Raw genomic sequence first — 18726 nt, 5'->3', positions numbered from 1 at the left:
TGTCATTTGTAGAGTGGAGGTAACTTTACCTCCCCTTGAAGCATGAAATATCCTTGTCTTCCCCTAGCTGTCCACCTTTGAAAACCTAAGTTCAAATCTGGATTTGGTTAAATGTGAAAATGAGTATGATGGTCTCAGTCTAATTCATAGGGGATTCTCATCTGCCATTTAAGAGAGGCCCAGGACTGAACCAGCAAGTCTGTGGGAAGGTATGTTTGGCAGATTTGTGGAGAAAGGCATATGCAGCACCCAAATTAAATAAAGCAATTCCACAGATCAACTTTTTAGCAGAATTATTTGTTGTGTGGTGCGAGCACAGAAGAGGACAGAGAGGGAGCGCATCCTTTTTGGTGAATTTCATTGTATTTCTGTTTCAATTTACAACTGAACCTCTGTCAATTTAATTTTTAAGTGTATACTTACACAGTGTAGAATTGGCAGTTGACTAGACATAAGATCATGTTTTATTTCTATGTTATTTCAGGCTTATGTCTTATTTTCCTTCTAATTATGTAGATTAAATTAAATAGAAAAAAACCCCTGTGCTCTCAAAGATGCAGTGCTTTTCATAACTTTCTCAAAATAGTACCAGAGAAACATATTCATTCCCCTTAGCGTTTCGTTATTACACCACATTTCACAACAGTAATATTTTAAAATCTGCTGAGAAACGAAAATAATTGAATTACAAAAAGCAATTGTTATTATTAACATCTCCTACCCTAATGTCCTGTCTCACAAACCGGGTTCTTAACCACCGGGGCACCTTTGCTAAATGCAGTCAAGTTATAGCCTTACATCTGCAGTATACATGTGTGTGAACTTAAAAACCAACACCACTGCAGGGTTTGTTTCCTCCTACCCTGCTTTTTTTCCTCAGGACTTGAACAGAATTGGATATCTAATAAAATATCTAATGATTTTTAAAGGCTAGGCGGTATGTCAGAAGTCATAGCAAGGTCAAACCATTTGGTCTAAGCTGGGCTTTTAGGAGAGGGAGGTATAAAGGACAGTTCCCACTGGACAGGCTGTGTGTGTGCACAGGCAGTGAGGGGCTGGAGCTGTGGCTCTGCCCTTGCCCCACTCCCATGCCTCTGCCTGGCCAGCAGGTATCCCCGACCCCAGCTGGGGTGCTGGGATGCAGGCTGAGCTGGAACTGGAGATGTTACAGATTTGTGGCTGGTACCTGCCCCTTCCTGTGGCTCAGGGGGATAATTCGGGGGAGATTGTGCCCCAGAGTCCTCAGCAACATGTATTTATTGACTCTTAGAAAAATCACCTACTTCACCCCAAATTAAAAAGGTACATAAAAGCTGTGCATATGCTTTAAGTCTCGAATTATAAAATTACTTGGGGAAATCAAACAGTGAAGTAAAATGAAACGTAATCATTTGATATCAATTGTAAAGGGCAGCCAGCATGAGTACATTTATCAGGGTATCATTCAGTCTCTTGCTCGGAATAACAGAAATTGTTTTGAATGTAATTAGTTATTGAAAGTAAATGTAATAATCTCCCTGTTCTTTCAGGTGTACAGGTAATAAGGTCTCTTGGACAAAATGGAAAGGGATGTGTGCAACATGTATCTTTGCCATCCAGAATGGCTTTTCCCAGCTACATCTTACAGAAGTAATCAGATGCTGAAGCAGTTAAAGCATCAGGCTCTCAGAAAGTTGTATATATTTATTTTATATTCTAAACCTAGCTCATTGTTGTGACTGCGATTAGAGAAGAGAAATAATTGCTTTTGACACAAACTGTTTTGGAGCCAAACATAATGTGCTCCACATGAGGTAAACTGCAGAATATTTTTCTTGGGAGCCAAGGTTCAGATCAGGTTTAACTTTTAAAGGGAACTTCACTGTTAAAAGTGAGATGCGTTAATGTTTCCCATGTTAAGACTGCTTGCCAATAATTCTCCATGTTTTATATGTACCAAAAAACCCACCCCCAAAACTAGAGAAGACTCAGAATGTTTGCATTAAAACACGAAGTTTGAATGGGACATGAAAACTACAAGGTTTTGGCAACTCCTGTATTCTGCCCAGTCTGTCATCCTAAGTCATCCTTTCTGGAGATAGATGAAGGTCTTGCAGGCCCCTGTACTGGTGGCTAAAGAAATTTTGTTAAAATGAGGTATGGTCACTCTAATAGAACACACCTGAAAGAGCTTATTTTCCAGTGGGAAATCCCTGATGAAGAAGAACTAGGTTTCAATAACTAGTTTGAAATTTAACAGACATTCCAATTCAGGGTAAGTCAGACACAACCCACTCCTGCTCTCTTGTTATGAAAATATGAGTTCATACTTAGATCATGCAGTCCAGGCTCCAATGAAGCAAAATTCCCAGCCTTTCATCCTTGATTTCCCAATTTTCAGTTTGCTTAAATATTATTTTACATCAATAAAGTTGACATTATTATATTGCAATTAATAATGTTATTACTATATTGCGATTATAATGTAGATATGTATCAGGCACCAGTATCTGGATCCAGGCATCACAGCTGTCCCATCTTCATTGGTGGTTGCATTTATGTGGCAGGTCAAGGGAAGGAAGGATGTACCACCATCTACTGCACAGACAAGCCCAGAACGAGGGGTACTTGACAGATACTTCAGATCTAAACAGAAAAGCTCCCCCATCACAAAAGCAAGTTTCGGATACTGTCCAGCCCCCTAGGAAAGGATATGGGGAATTATATCCCTTTTCCTCTGCAAAAGGTAGTTAGAAGATAAGATAGTGATGAAGTTATGCCTAGAAAATCCTCTTTCTCTTGCATGGATGAGTACCAGGGATTTGGAGGACCTTTCGTACTTTGATGCTCCCCTCCATCTCAATCTGCCATTAACATGTGGTATGGAAGAGGACATTTCCTCTCATTAAAGAGTGAAGGTGCTAGAGCATCCCCTATTAATTGCCCATAGGAAATCAGGGCCTCAAACAGCCCTTTCAAAACTCCTCTCCTTATTGCACTTAAAATCAGGCTGTCATGCCATAAGGAACAGTCTTGTGTTTTCTGTGAGATGTTTTGAAATTCTGTGCAGTAAGCCATGTGGCTTTGAAGGCTGTGTCTTACAAAGGACAGAGTAGCAACATGCTAGTAATTGAAAGAGCTGATTATCTCCCATGTTTCTCTGTATATATGAGAGACAGTCTTTGTGGCTCAAATTAGACTTAAAGAAAACAAAGACACACTTGGTGAGATTCTCCAGCCATTGGGTTTGTTAGCTGTTCCTTACCACTGACCAGGTCAGCTGTCAGAGATGCAGAAAGGACTCAGAAATTCCTATCAGGTTTTTCAGATGGGACTCCAAGCAGTTGTGCTGCAGACATGGCACAGGAGGGAAGGCCACGGGCCTGCTGCTTGCATTGCAGCCATCTCCACAGAAGTGTTTGTTATTTGTTCATGACATAGCTCATCGTGCTGTAAGAACCACAGAATCTGCAAGTGCCGATCACATCTGGAAGTGATCAGAAATGGAAATGGGAGCTGTTGGGTGAACTGCTCTTTGAAAATGTGGCCTTGTGATCCAAAGACTTGCATTTAGGTCTTAAGTATCTGTAAGCCAGTAGTCTGTATTTCATGTAAGTTGGATACCTGACAGGTCACTGTGGAACCGCAGTGTCATTATCGCTTTTGATCTATTTAAATGCTCACATAATGACCTCAAGCCTACTTTAGTCACCTTTTCTTAAGTACCAGGCGAAATGTGAGTTTAACCTCCTGTGGTACCTTCACACGTTTTCTGTTCACACCAGGACTAGGAACCACATAATGCAGCCTGTGGGCTGTGGGCTGCGTGGCCAGGGTCGTGGCAGCCTGTGAAACGTGCCCCTGCCTGAGCCCGAGCTGTGGCACAGGATCGTGACTGCTGCTGGGGTTGTGCTGGGCAGGGGTCTGCTGTGGGCTAACTGGTGCCCGGGCACACTCCGGTACAGCCCAGGTTCAGGAAGGGCCAGCCTTGTATGTGCACTAAGAGAAAGGAGCTCCTTACCATTCTCTCTGCTGTTCCATCAGTCCCTGGTCCACGCTGCTTATTAGTTTAGATGTTCTCTGTGTGGGTTCTGGAGTGGTTTTCTCCAACCCGCTGCCTTTTTCTTTGACAAGATGGGAAATATCTGTTCAGACACAACATTAACTCATTCCAGATACTTCCTCCAGTGCCTGCAGCATAGACCCTGAGCTAAAATTGTATCACAACAAACCTATGGCTGTCATATTTGCATAGCCCAGAAAAGAGATCTCAAGGGCTGGAATCCAGCCGGCCAGAAGATATCGCTCTGCGTAGCTTTGCTTTTTGTGCATACATCAGTTTATTACATCACAATGTAGTAGTTTCCCATATAAAATTATAATTTGCCTTTGTCAAATCAAACCAATCCCAAACTGCAAGGTGGGGAGGTGAGGTGGAAGGGCATCCGTATGGAGAAAAAGGCTCTCATTATCTACCTTCTCAGTGACAGCCTGCCCCTTTCGCTAGTGTAGGCCTGTGTTTTGTAACTGAAGAAATCTCCTGAGCATAGAGAGGATGAGCTGAAAGTTTATGCTGAGGTAAATAATTTAATATGTTTCCCTCCCAACCCCAATTTGTCTTGATTTTTATCTATTAATTTTAATACTTGTTGGCTTTGGACCAATGGACTGCATGTCCAACAGGAGAATCCAGTGATGGCTCCTAGAAATTATTCTGTTTTATCCACAAGTGTGGAAATCCAAATTAATTATGCATTGTCTTTTAATCATGTCAGGGAAATGACGTTCATTCCCAATAAAAGTCAGAAAGCAGTGAGAAAACAATGTAATAGGGGTTTGTAGCCAACTGAACTGCACTAGAATAGACAGTGTTCTGTGGTTTTCTGGAAACCACATTAAATGACATTAAACTGAAATAAAATGTCTCAGTCAATCAGAAAATAGGGAAACCATACAGTTACTGACTTTTAAGCAAATAATAGTTTTCAGCAATTATACAGCACAACAATCCAAGCCTTCTAAGTTCATTGCTGTGTTTAGTCATCACCAGAGCAAACCTAACCTTTTCACTTCAGTTTTATTCCTCAGGCAGGAAAAGAAAGTGTCAGTTTTTCTTTTACAGCAAGGATAAACTTGAATTTGTAAGCAATTATTTTTCACAGTATTTAGTCATATTTTCACACTAGCCCCATGAGGAAGAAAGCCGTATATCCGTCTCAGTAAAACGATATCTGCCTATTACTATAGGAATAACTGTATGCTAGATAAACAAAAGCTATGGCCTTTTGCATTCACTCATGCGGTGGGGAAAGAGGGAAGCATAGATTTAATGAAGACAAAAAATACCTGATACCCAGTTGTCAGGAAGCACAGAGAATCTCGAGGTGCACAGGATCAAAAAGGGAGGGTGATGGCAAAAGTTTAACTGGGGAAATGGGAAGGGGGGCTGGGGGAGAAGCTGCAGTGCTGTTAAAAGTGTCCTTTTTCTGTAGCTGTGAACAGCATAAGGAGGCACACTACAATGCTGGCCTTTGTCACTGAACCTGCTTGCCCACGTTCTCAGCTGAGCCCTCTGCACCAACTGCGTCCCAAGCACTGAAACTGGCTGCCTGTCAGACAGCTCCTGTAAAGTAATACTGTCTGTGCGAGGGTTTTTTCTTCTGGAATTAGAGCTTGAATAGCCAAGAGAAGGACAATAGGCATGAAAACATAACTGAGATACAATCACAACAGTGCCACTTTATGCACCAAACAATCACCTAAGGAGTCCCATCCTCTGCAAGATAAGCAGTATTGTTGAGATCGAAAGGCTATTAAACAAAATCAGGCAGTTTTGAGTTTTCCTCAGATTATTGTCACTTTATATTAGAAGGACCCTCTCCACCGTGTGGTTATTGCAGTCCCTGGGTAAAGGTTATTTTCCTATGAGCTTGAATTCATGCACTGGGAAGCTGCATGATGATATTCACGCTTGTAATAAATCATCCATGCTCATAAGGAGTTTACCACAGCCCTTACTGTACACTTACAGTTCTACAAAGCTGGACCTCATGATACTTTTATTATTTATTACCTATGTGGCATTTTTTAACATGGTAGAAAAACTCCAATGTTTTAATTCTTTGTTTCACTAAGGTTCCCTCCCTTTGATACCCTCTGACATTGGCTGTAGATTGACAGAGAAGTATTTTTTTGGAATAACAATGTGGCATTAGTTTGCCTTCTTTCTTTTACTTTTTTATATGAAAGTTGACACCCTACTTACAAAACCACGAGAAATAAAAATTATACAGATAGAACCCACCATCCATCCCCAAATGGTTGCAAAAAGTTTAGCACTTGTTTTTTGAATTGTTTAAAAAAAAAAGTAATAAAATAAAACTGAAGGGCATTTGCTGGTTTTATCCCTATAACATGACATTTTTTATTGCTTCTTAGCACTGTATCAGATCGCTTAACAAGGTAAGAAACGAGGCCTCAAGGAGAATGGAAATGAGGTCTTGCTAGTGTCCAGCAGTATTTGTTTTTAACTCTCTGTCAAGTTTCCAGAACTCACATGATGGAGGGGCATGCTTTGTGATATTGTGTCTAGAACAGAAAAAAGATCTGCTATTTTGGCCATCTATTAAGCTTGAGCCTGGGAAAACAAGGAGAGGCACTTATCTCAATGGAGAAAATTTCTCTCATCAGTCTTGCTGTTTCTTCATTACCTTTTACAGTGGCAAAAAAATGACACAGGCTGCCATACACAGCATAAAAGCACTTGGAAAAAAACCCCAACATTATTAACCTGTATTTTAGGGTTATGATTGGAAATGTTACTCATTTGAGGAGTGTTCCTAGGCTGTGTGTTGTGTTACGCTATTTGTGGAAGCCTTTGGTGAAAAGATGTTGGAAAGTTTTTTGTTGTGTATTTATATGATTATACACATGTATGTGTGGATATTTAGCAATTACTAAAAGTTTGCATGTACCTGTGTATTGGTGTACATGTATTTTATGCATGTGTATATACCCTAGAAACCTGTGCATCATCCAGAATCCTTCTCTCTCCACCTTCTTACTGCCCACTGTAGTCTTCGGGGACTGTTTAAGTGTTCGTGTAACTTCTTTTTCATTGCTTTATTTACAGTTTGTGTTGGTGCAAGTAAACATGAAAAAATCCTGGTCTGACTGTGAATGTCACATGTAAAGTACAGTTTTCTAAAAAAAAAACCCTTAGGAAAAAAATATCTATTGTTCTTGATTGTTTTAACATTTCTTGCAGGTTTTATGTAGATTTTACTGAACTAATGACATTTGTGTTTGTGCATCTATTCTATTTTTTTTTATCAGAGTGAAAGGCTTGTATGAGCTAGCTCAGACTGTATATGGAAGAGAGGTGGGCTTGCTAGTCATGTTCAGAACATGGCTGAAAGATCTGGCTAAAAAATGACTGTGGGAAATGGAAAACAACCCCACCCCACTTGTTTTCAAAACTGTGTAGTTGGTCAGAGCGCTGAGCTGACAGCAGTAGGGAACAGATTTAGCTGAGCCTGAACAGCTCTTTTACCCAACTTCCATATTGCTTTAATAGTTAATTTTAAGTAAAAGGGAATTCCCTGTTTGTTTAATTTCAGAAGCTCTAAGGTAGCTGACACCTGAGAAAGTTTGGGATATGTAAGAACTGGGATTACAACAGGAGGGATATAAGAAAAGCGGGCAGGGGGAACTAACAAAAAAAACCCCTAGATAATGTGGATTTTTGCTACAGTGAAGTTTAGTAAAGATTCTGATGAAGAAATTTATGTAGAGAAAGTCCTATGAAAGAAATTTCAGAAGAAAAATCCTTTAAAATACTTTTTAAAAAAATGATTCTGATTAATTTATAAACTAAATTAAATCATTCAATTTTAAATAGCCTTTAGCTAGTCCTTCTTTCAGATCACTTTTATTTTGGATTTGCTGCAAATTTTGCACAGTGAGGAATTAACATTTGTAAAATGTTTCCGAAGTACTCTGTTTTTACATTAGAATATTCATTATTTTATAAATCTTTGGCAAATGATTTCATACTGTCAATCTTGTTAGTAAAAAAAGTTACAACTATAGTAGAAGTAGATTATGTAGCAAAAGATTTACATGTTAAAACATGATCTCTTTAAAGAAGAAAATTACTTAAATATGATATACTAGTAAAATTCATGAATAATCAACAGAGTTTCTAGCGGTGGAAGGACACAGCTTTTAGTCCACATTTATAGTAGTTTATTTGGAAGTGCAAATGGATAACAGAGTTACAACAACCCAGATTTTCAGGAAAGAGAATTTAAGTCTGCTGAAGAAAAGCAGTGTACAAATGAATATGTGATTGCAATGAAAGAAAAAAATACAGGAGTTTAAAAAACACAAGCCTAGAAGCAGGGCTTGAGCTTTTTACCTTTCAAATAATGCAAGCAAGAGCTATACAGAAATACAGTGATGCAGTTGTCAAATCGGGCAGTCATAATGAGCCATAGTCAAACCTTCTTATGCAAGGTTGGCTTACGGTGATGGGCTATGCACTTCGGCGGTCTGGGCTGCGTAACAAGTTCTGTTTGCCTGCCCTTGGAAAGACAGAGGTGGTTTGGGGGGTAATTTCTCTCTTTGGATGCTGTTCCTTAACCCACTTCTGAATCTAGGTTAACCCTTGAAGAGATGTCATGTCAAGCTAGGGAACAAAATGTGCTGTAATGTGGAAGGCCAAGGAATCACGCACAGCTGGCTTTTTGGTACAAACCTGCTTCAGTTTGGTAGGATTGTCCACATCTGGGTTGGAGCTACCACGGGCATCTGAGAGACTGTTCTGTGAAATGGGATGTTTTAGAGACTTTTCCAGTAAGCCCCTAAAATGATCTACTAAACATGTGCAAATACCAATTTTCAAAGTCTTAAAGCATAGCCAAAGCAGAGTAAAAGACAAATCTGGCTTGCCAGATTTCAGGTTTTCGCTCTGGAGTTTGGAATCATACTAATGTTCTTCAAACAAACAGTCAAGAGAAAATCAAAATATCTTCTTATCAAGTGAACCATTTCCTCTCAAAATGTATCTTTTGATACAATTTAGCAGTTTACTTATTTGCTCTATAAAGGCGTCTGAGGGGGAGAACTAATGCTCAAACAGGTACGTGCCTGGCAGAGAAACAAAACATGGAAAATAAATCTGTACAATGTAGATTTTTAAGCAGCTTTAACAATAGGCTTTATTCTATCTACACTGGAACACACTGCATTTACTACAAAACAGTCTTTAATAAATAACTGCATAAACTTAGAAGTATTAATTGGTCCTTTGGAGATCTCTCTTTCTTACTTTTTTTTTAGTGCAGGAAAACACATACTGAACCCAAACCTGCTTCTCATTAAGTCAGTGAAAGCAGGACTCTGATAAACATTTAGTTTGACAAAATTAATTCAAGATGTTGGAATTATTTCATCCATTTTATTAAGCATTTTTCCTGAATCCTCTATTCACTGAAACTGTAAGATTTTAGTAGGTCTGTTACATCTTACTGAGAATTTTTTAGGCTAAAGATAAACTAAACGCATCTAGAAAGGTGAATTGAGTGACATCTGTTACACAGAAGGTAACGTGCGCTTCAATAAGTAAATCACTTAGGGATATATTAAAATAATCCCCTTACTTGTTCACATAGGGCACCCAGGATAAGTATAATGTATACACATGGTTTTGTGAAACTTTTATTGGTTTGAATATCCTTTTTATCCTTAATAGAGTATCAGTAAGTGCAAGATGTCTTTTACTCATGCAAAGAAAATGTATTTGTAAATACACTGCTTTTAAAATAGTATTAGTTAATTAGCTTGCCACGTCTGTGGACTGAGGTGCCATTTGCTTTAGAAAAAAAATATAACGCAAACAAAATACTTTTCTGCACAGAAGGTTTCATACTGGTATGGAACAAAACCTATTCCTTTTACAAAGTTGGAATGTTTATATTCTTTGCCAAGCAAATGAAAATTGGTGGATTTAGTTTTCTAATTAAGAAAACCTGATTCGATTAAGAAAATCTGATTCATTTGCGTGTGAAGAGTGCTTAAGATAGATACTTCTTAAATACACTTGGCTAGGTATATCAGTGATTTTGCTTTTAAAATATTGCTGAAGCATTCACATCGGTGGCCTTTATATATATCTGTGTGAAAAGAAATTATTGTCATTTTCATGCTAAACAAGAAAAAAAGCACGTGAACTTTCTAAGCTAGAACTGCCCATTAGGTGTCTGTGGGCTGATAGTAGTTGAACAGGAAATCATGACACTTACCCTGCTAAGTGAACACGTGGGGAGTATTACACTGTATATGCAATGAAACATATATTGTTTATTTTGTGTAGCATTCTCCTGCTCCCTTAAATATATACAAGATGGAAACTCACAGACTTTTTTTAACCTTTAGCTGCTATCCTTGTACAGAAACTACTAAATAAAACCTGAAGGACTACTAAACCACCTGAATTCATTTTATTTGATCTAACACTGATCACATTTCCAGTAGACAATGAATATAATGCACTGCTGACAGATGTGCGGAAATGTATATACAATTAAATGAAGAAATCTGGGTCAAGGCAGTTCAAATCTTCGTTTTTGCCTTTGCATTTCCTTGAATATGGCTATAAAATTCTTGCCTGCTAATGCATACCCTCCTGCAATATCGGTTTTCCCCTGCTCATCCACACTGCTGCCGGGGAGGCTGCCCTGCCAGTGGAGTGTCAATGCATCTCAGGTTTGATTTGAGCGCTTACTGGAGTAAATGGCATTCTTTCCTTCATGTACCTTTGGGTAAGGCCTTGGTGCATTTTCCCAGTTGAGATGCAGTATTTCAAACATTTCCTGGAGCATATTCAAGACATGAAAGCTCTAAATCTGTGTCTTGGGTTAAATGAATGCAAGGAGAGGCAAGCTAGAGCATCCAGGAGGTTAGTGGAATTAGGAGCACAAAATGGGAGACATTTTCATTCCATGGTGTTGGTTGGTGTTTTTTTTTATTTTCCTTATCTTGGAGTTAAAAAAATAGAATCAGACAGCAGATCCCTATTTGATGGAAAGATGGTGGCGTTTTGTTTGTTTTGTTTTTTCTCCAGAAGAAGGTGTATGGAGCACAGAAAATAGACAATGTCGAAGTGAAACTTGCAATAAAGACTTGAGATGCTGGGTGTTGCCTTAACGATTTGCCACTGGTTTTCCTGGTCAGAATATATGAAGAATATGTAATTCATATAATATCTGAATATACAGGAGTAATTATTTTTATTGAATTATCCCAACTGTTCACCTCTTTCCTAGCCATTTCAGTATTTTACAGTGTAATTGGGCTTTTACAGCTCTGTAAGACAATCTTTCTGTTTGCCTTTGTAGTATACATATGGTAGACAGTTCTCCTGTTGCAGATGGGCTGGCAACTTTGCTTTTATATAGCAAAAATGTTTCTTTGGGGAAAAAATCTGCATAATTAATTTATAAATGAAGCAAGGAATAGGCAAGCACACACTGTAAATTGGATTGCAATTACCGGTCTATCAAGAAATGCTCCCTGTCTGCTTTCTCTGAGAAAGGCAGATCTGCTGTCAGGGAACGAAAGCCATCCACAGTCCCCCCAGTATAACTGTCATGCTGAAATCCATTGCCGTCTAAATCACTTGAAATTTTGCAAGTTTCCTAGAAATGACTCAGAAGAAAAAAAAAAATAAAATCAAGTGAGCTCATAAGAATATATACATTTGTAAGAGAAGAATCTTGCAGATGTATGTGAAAGTTCTGTTCATTCACCTGTATGGTCTGTTTCTATGGTGTAGTGTGCATGCAGTGACTGCTGATTATTGGAATACAGAAAATTAGAGGCAGAAGTTCCTATTCTGACTTTTTGTGTAATGACTGACTTTTCATTTAACTTCTGTTTTCTTCTAAGACATAACTATATATATGCATTTATCCTTCCATCTGTCCATCCATATATACACACTCCTTTGTGCACATCTTTTACAAGCTCTTTGAACAGTTTCATAATCCTGTGTCATTTATTTCATATTACCTAAAGGAAAAGTGAAAAATACTGGTGGTGTTATTCACATCAAATTATTAGCTACTTTCCTCGGTTTGTAAAAAGCAAAGACCTTAAAGGAACCTGTACTGATCTGTTAATCCGGCTTTTATTATTCAATTACAAACTCTGCATGTAAAAAGGTTGTTATAGAAAAAGCAGTTTATTACAGACAGTATAAAAATGCATTTAAATACTGTCACCTTCTTCTTTAACAGGTCTATGGAAATGCAAGATCTAGCCAGTCCTCATAATCTTGTTGGAAGTAATGATGCACCAGGTAGTTCCAAACTGGATAAACTTAATCTCAGTAGCACATCAGTTACAACAAATGGAACAGGAGGTAAGTGTAAGACACTGCTGGCACATAGACAATTTTGGATAATTTTTAGTTATATGCATGTTTAGCATAATTTTAAGGATGACCATAAACGCATTTATAAACCCAGCAAAAATTATGAAAAACTGGCAGTCCTACCAGTGTAAATCTACTAATTCCAACAGCACTTCTTTTCTTTGCACTGATTGAAGTAAGAGACAGAAGTGTACAAAAGGTGAAACAAGGAAAATCTCCCAATGGTTGGTTTGAACAGTGTTGAAGGTTATACCTGTTGGTAACATCAAACAGATTGCATTTTTTTGCCATACTTCATTGCTGAGTAATAATTTACTCTATACCCTGAGCTATGCACATCTAGGTTAGTTTATAATCTCTGTCGAAAGAAGTGCATCAAAATTAGACTTTTTTTTTTTTTTACACGACAAACATGGTAATTCCATTTCTTGGCAGGTAATGATAGTTTGTCATAAAGAGATTTTTAGATTTTCTTCAAAAGTAACTGGTTATTACTGCTGTTATCTATTACTGTAGGGACAGCACTGCCATGCAGCTACAACACAGATGTTCCAGTGCTTTCAGATAGTAGATTCTACTATAGCTGAGTTGGAGCAGTGGGATGTGGAATACCATGTTCTGAGATGGCAGTCCTGTTCCCATTAGTGTCCATGAGAGTGACACCATAGACAGAAGTCAAGCTAGAGTTTCAGCCCTCTTTTTTGGATTTTATACATTGCTGTCTTTTTTTAACAGTTGGCACCACAATAAAATGTTGTTAATTTTTCTTTCTGGCCACAATGTAAAGCATTTTGTTCACTTATCCCTATTTAGAAAAAAAAATCTGTCAATGTCAATTAAAATTGTATGTGCCTGTGAGGGTAACAGCTCTGCAGAGAAGGGCTGAATCGTTAAGGTTCAACCTATTTATATTTTTTGAATACAGTCCTTATTCTGGCATAAAGAGAAGGGAAAAACTTCAAGCATACCATTAAAGAACACAAATAACTCAATGCTTCTATATTATACTTGCATAAATAAAACAGTTAAAATAATACTCATAAAAACAATACAATGCAGTTAAAAAACTTGGCTCAGAGTGCAAAAACACTTACTTGTCTAGAAGACTATTCACATACACTGAACAGACATTGGGAGAATGAACCATTATACTATTCCTGTTCTCAGGAGACAACATGACTGTGTTAAATACTGCAGACTGGTTGCTGAGTTGCAGTACTCCCTCTTCTGCAACAAGTATGAGAGACCCTGGTACAGTGCATGTGTGTGGTGGTGTGTTTCCGTGACTGCTGTGTGACATCTCTCTTGGTTTGCTCTGCTCGTTTGTTATGTGGTTTGAACATTTTCATGGGTTTTTTTCCCACCCCTGTTTTTCCACCCCTTCTCAGAGGCCTTTCCCACAGCCAGAAAACTGGTAGGAAGCTACAATAAACAGTTACTTTGCCATACTTTGAAAGTCATTTGATGAGCAAGGAGAACTTAACCCACTTAAAATTAGCTTAACTGTCTACATGCTCTGAGAGACATGGTGATCAACATCATTGGGAACTGCCAGTAATCAGCATTGCTAGAAGCCAGACCAATGGATTTTCCACAGAATGTGCATTTCTTTTTCTTTTATTTTTAGGAACAACATTGCATGATTACCTGAGCACAAATCAAGGTTGTCACTATTGTTACTACTCCTACTACTACTTTCATTATTCATTGAAGTCTAGTGTGCTACTACATGGAACTTGCCACTTCACAAACATTTGGCCAAATTTTGCAAGCTGTTGTTTTCATTAATGAGTTCCCTGTCATGTGGTATTAATTGTTATAAGTTGTAATGATTAATAATAATCAAGTATGTGACACTGTTGCAGTACATATGGGGTTAATGATAGGTGTAAACATGCATCACTATGACTCTACAAGCCATTACACAGGTGCTTAAGCTTTGGACAGGTGCAGGTTTGGACTAAAGATAGGCAGATCTCAAAAACTTTCCTTTTATAAAAAGTGCTCAGAATTAGCTTGCCATTTGTCAGTCACATATCCAGAGAGAATTTACAAAAAAAAAAAAAAAAAAAAAAAAAAAAAAAAAGTTCAGACTTGAGCACAAAAGATTGCTTGCACTAGAATAACTGATTCCATGTGAATGCTCCTGCTCAGTTACAAGAATTTAAGGAAGGACTGAGCTAACTTAGTCTGTCACCTCAGTTAACTACTCAGCATGTTCAGATAAATGTGGAAGTCAATAATTTAAGTACTAATTATCTGTAGTGAGGAAATGTATTGTGAAAGTCCTTGCATTACTTGCATTAAATCTGATTCTCCATATGCAGAAGTTTAGATCTGTGCTTCTTGTTGAGTATATTCCTAGGAAGACCGTTAAGGCTTGCTAAAAGAAAGGAAAATTGTTTCTATGACAAGCTGTGTGGTTTAGTGAGCTTTTCAGTCAGACTTGCTTGCTCTAACAGCTATTGCGCTTGTTTGTCTGGTTCATGCATAATAGTGACATCTCTTGCCCCTAAAACACCACGTTCATTTTCAGTCATTAACATAGAGTGGTTCTTTAGGAAAAAAAGAGGTTGGCAGAGCAGTACTCATGGTGGCCTGCTAAGTCCTTTCATCAAGTGAAGAACTTACATTGTAGAAGCTGTGGCTTGTTGTGAGCTGCATTCTGAGTTTGTCTGAGAATAATTAAGTTTGGAAGGGATCACTGAAGGTCAGCTGGGCCAAGCCCTGCTCAGAGCAGGGCCAACTTTGTTATTAGATCGTGTTGCTGAAGGCAGCGTCTAGCTGAGTGTTGAGTATCTCCAAGGTGGAGGTGCCACAGCCTCTCTGAGCACCTGTCCCAGGGCCTGACTACTGTCATGGCAGAGAATTTTCCTCTTACATCTGATTGGATTTTTTCCTTGCTGCAGCTTGTGTCTATTGCCTCCTGCCATTTCACCGGGTACCTTTTGAGAAGTGTGCCATTTTTCTTTGTCATCTTTGCAGCTTCCCATTAGATACCTGCAGGCAGCAGTTAGCTCTCCCCTTTCTAGGACAGCACAAGACCAGCTTCTTCCATCTGTCCTTGTACTTCATGTGTTCCAGCCCCTGACAATCGTGGTAGCTCTACTCTGTTAGCATGTGCAGCCTTCACTGTTAGCAACCATCAAATGTGTTTCCAGCTTGAGATTGCTTTTAATTTTATTTTGACTCTTTCAATATGTCAAAAAACACCCAACACTAATCCATGCTTTAAAAAATAGATATTAAATGCATCATCTTTAAAGTATTCATCCAAAATGCTGATTCAGACTCTTAGTCTTTGCATTATGTCTAGAGCAGTTGCCATAGTAGTATCAGACCCACAGTTTATCTTGCATGTGGGAAACATAGGGCTGATTCTGTGTTTTTAATTGGAATCAGCTTTTATTTTGATTTCAGCTTTAAATGTTCCTGAGTTTTTTGATCTGATGTTAGAAATCTTTTTTTTTTTTTCTTCTTAGTTAGCTTTGTGCTTTTCCCCCTGTTGGTTTAATGACATGCAACACAAAGAAAGAAAGGTAATAGTCCAATTCTCTAGCTACACTGAGGAAAGACCTTGAGGAATTCCTTACTGTGATAAAATCTGAATGTAACAAAGTAGAACTGTTTAAAATCAAGCACGTACAAAATTACTTTCTACATGCATTTTTCAACAAAACACAGTGCCAATATGATGTTTCTTCTCAAGTTAAGTACATGAGAGAGTTTCTTTTGGTTTAGATCCTTTTCTGCTTGACAGGGAGAGAAAAAGATGGTGACTGTTGGTGCCGATGGAAGTGCACTGCAGCTGGCATTAACCAGAACTAGACACAACTCTAAAGTAAACTTTTCAATTCATTACTGAAGTTTGTGTTAAATAAAAAGTTAGACACATACTGTATTGTCTTTCTGGATGCAATACTGAGCATAGATTTGTAGCTCAGTATAGGCAATAGTGGAATACCGTCTTGAATACAAGGAGGTAAAGGTACTAAAAGTAGTTTTTTTCATGTAGGTAAATGTGTACACTTTGCAGAGAAGAGAGACATGCATCTTATAAAGTAAAATATGACCAAAGTTCTTCAGAGGTGAAAATACAGATCTTTCAAACTTAGTAGTATGATTTTTCATACTCCTATGGATGTATGTGCAGATACCTGTATATAGTAATCAGAAAACAAATTTAGTTACTGTTCATGCTTCGGGTAACAATACATGTTCAACATGACTGAGAAGCCTGAGTTTCAGTGGAGGCAATCATTCTGTGAGGAATGACCCTTAAGCTTTTTCTTGATTAATATTTTATTGATCTGATGGAAATAAAATCACACCTGTCTCATCTAAATAGAGAAATGGGAATGATTGATTATTCTTATGAATCACTGTACATTTTGTGTAATTTTTGTCACAGCTTCTTTTTTTTTTTTTTTTTTTTTTTTTAATGAGAAGATAACAGCCAGGAAAATGGCAAGGAGGGCACAACAGCTTGAAAAAATGCTACTAAAATTCTTCCCAGATGATTTCATATTGAATTAATATCCTGATGCTTGCAGGGACGATATATGGGTGTGGCAATTATACTGAAGAGAAGCAATAACGAAAGGAAGTTTATGCTTAAAAGACACACATTCAAATATTTTTTAATCTTTCACGGTAAATAGAAAGATATAACTGTAGTAACTTGTGTAAGAAGGTGCTATTTGCTTTGATTAGCACCAGTGCACTGGCAACACCAAAGGGCACTCTCCCTGTCAGAGACAAATGCATTCTGATTTTTTAGATTTTCCCTACTTGATCTAAACAGACATCCCTCAAATTCAGCATAGGTCCCTTGTGCACTTGTAGACATCTGCAGCCTCTCATATGACTCACTGAAGAGCCGTTAAGCAGCATGACTAGAAATCAGGTGTGATACTGTAGGAGAGGCAACTCAGGCAAGGCCAGTCACAGGCAGCTGTACTGGTGGCTGTGCAGTTCCTGGTGAGCTCCTCGAGCTCCCAGACACAGAGAGGAATAGAAGAATGGTTCGTGGTTCTGTAGGTGTTATGGACATTTTTCCCCATGAGAAAAACCAAATCCTTTCTTCAGCTCATCCACTAGCTTTTCTGCTACAGACTGTAAGAGGCATGGTGAACGTGAGGGCAGCTCAAGCTGTGCTTGGACTGAATCGCCCTCTGGAAGTAGCTTGCTTTCTCAACTGAACAAAAAGGAAGATTAGTATGCACATTTTATATGCCTCAGTTAGGTGACTTGAATCTGAGCCATGGTTTGTAAATACATTGCTAGCTCATAATATAAAATTCCCTACACACACACACACACACACACACACCCCACCACACACATACCACACACACACCCCCATTATTGCCATTGATGTCAAACATGGATGCAGCCATGTTGACAGACAAGAGCTTTGGTCAGTTTACCTGGTGTCCTTGAAGGCATCAGGTAAATAGATGGCAGAAAGCGCCTTTCCTTGCCATATGTTAGACCTGCTGGAGGGGCTCTGTCAGCCCAGCTGTCACAGCAAAGACTTCTTCTCAAATCTCAGGCTGTGTCCTTGGAATTTCAATACCTGGTGTATGACCCTGGCAGTGGCCTATGCAGGTCTTCATTACCACTTTGCTCTGTGCCCCTGGGCAGCCACCAGTCCTGTGGTATCTATAAGAAAGTTGCTGATACATATGATAAATGTTCACACACCCCTAACTGACCTTCGCAAAACAATTGTGATAATATGATGAGGGTTTTCACATTTTCCAGTCAAACATCTAATAAAAGCTGCAGTGTATTCTGTACTGCTGTTTCTTACTACAACAGTTAGAAGGGCAGTTCCCAAACTGCATTACAAAAGTCTGTGCCAGACAGTCTGTTCAGGCAACATACTGAACTATAAAATCTAGACTGCCTCTGTTGTGCTTTCAGTTATAGCTTGGATGGCAAGATGCATGATGATCCGTAAGAAATAAATTGAGTTCGGAGTGAACCCAAGTGTTTGGTAACCTGAGCTAGAAGCTGACTTGTCATGGCTGTCATTTGTGTCCTACTCTAGTTCTTTTGCTTTTGCTTTTTCTTTTAAACATCTCTCTTCATTTATGGAAAATTGCTTGCTGGTGACCTAGCTCAACCCCCCCCCCCCCCCCCCCCCCCGCAGACTCTGTAAAAGGGGAAGGGGAAAGGCAGAATGCTGGCACTGTGAAAGTAATTTGCTTCTATATGAGCATGAAACCATATTATTATTGTTTCACTTGTCAGGCAAAACTATTTTTGTTACATGCTACATCCCTTGACAGCTAATGTTTCCTTCC

The 18726-nt window shown here is 38.6% G+C and overlaps 1 protein-coding gene across 9 annotated transcripts in view; it reads left to right on the top strand.

The window, feature by feature from the left end:
- EYA4 (EYA transcriptional coactivator and phosphatase 4) overlaps window positions 1–18726 on the top strand; it is a 158123-nt gene that overhangs the window by 92284 nt on the left and 47113 nt on the right. For 8 of the 9 annotated variants that reach the window (XM_055714876.1, XM_014282618.3, XM_027810111.2 and 5 more), the window contains exon 4: window positions 12279–12403. In XM_055714876.1, the coding sequence (XP_055570851.1) occupies window positions 12279–12403 (125 nt within the window). Of the gene's footprint in view, window positions 1–12278; window positions 12404–13582; window positions 13652–18726 lie in introns of all 9 variants that reach the window. The other variant, XM_005432833.3, reaches the window with a different exon arrangement.

The sequence above is a fragment of the Falco cherrug genome, chromosome 6 (assembly GCF_023634085.1).
Source record: "Falco cherrug isolate bFalChe1 chromosome 6, bFalChe1.pri, whole genome shotgun sequence".
NCBI classification, from domain to species: Eukaryota; Metazoa; Chordata; class Aves; order Falconiformes; family Falconidae; genus Falco; species Falco cherrug.
This window is presented reverse-complemented; position numbering and strand designations above follow the sequence as displayed.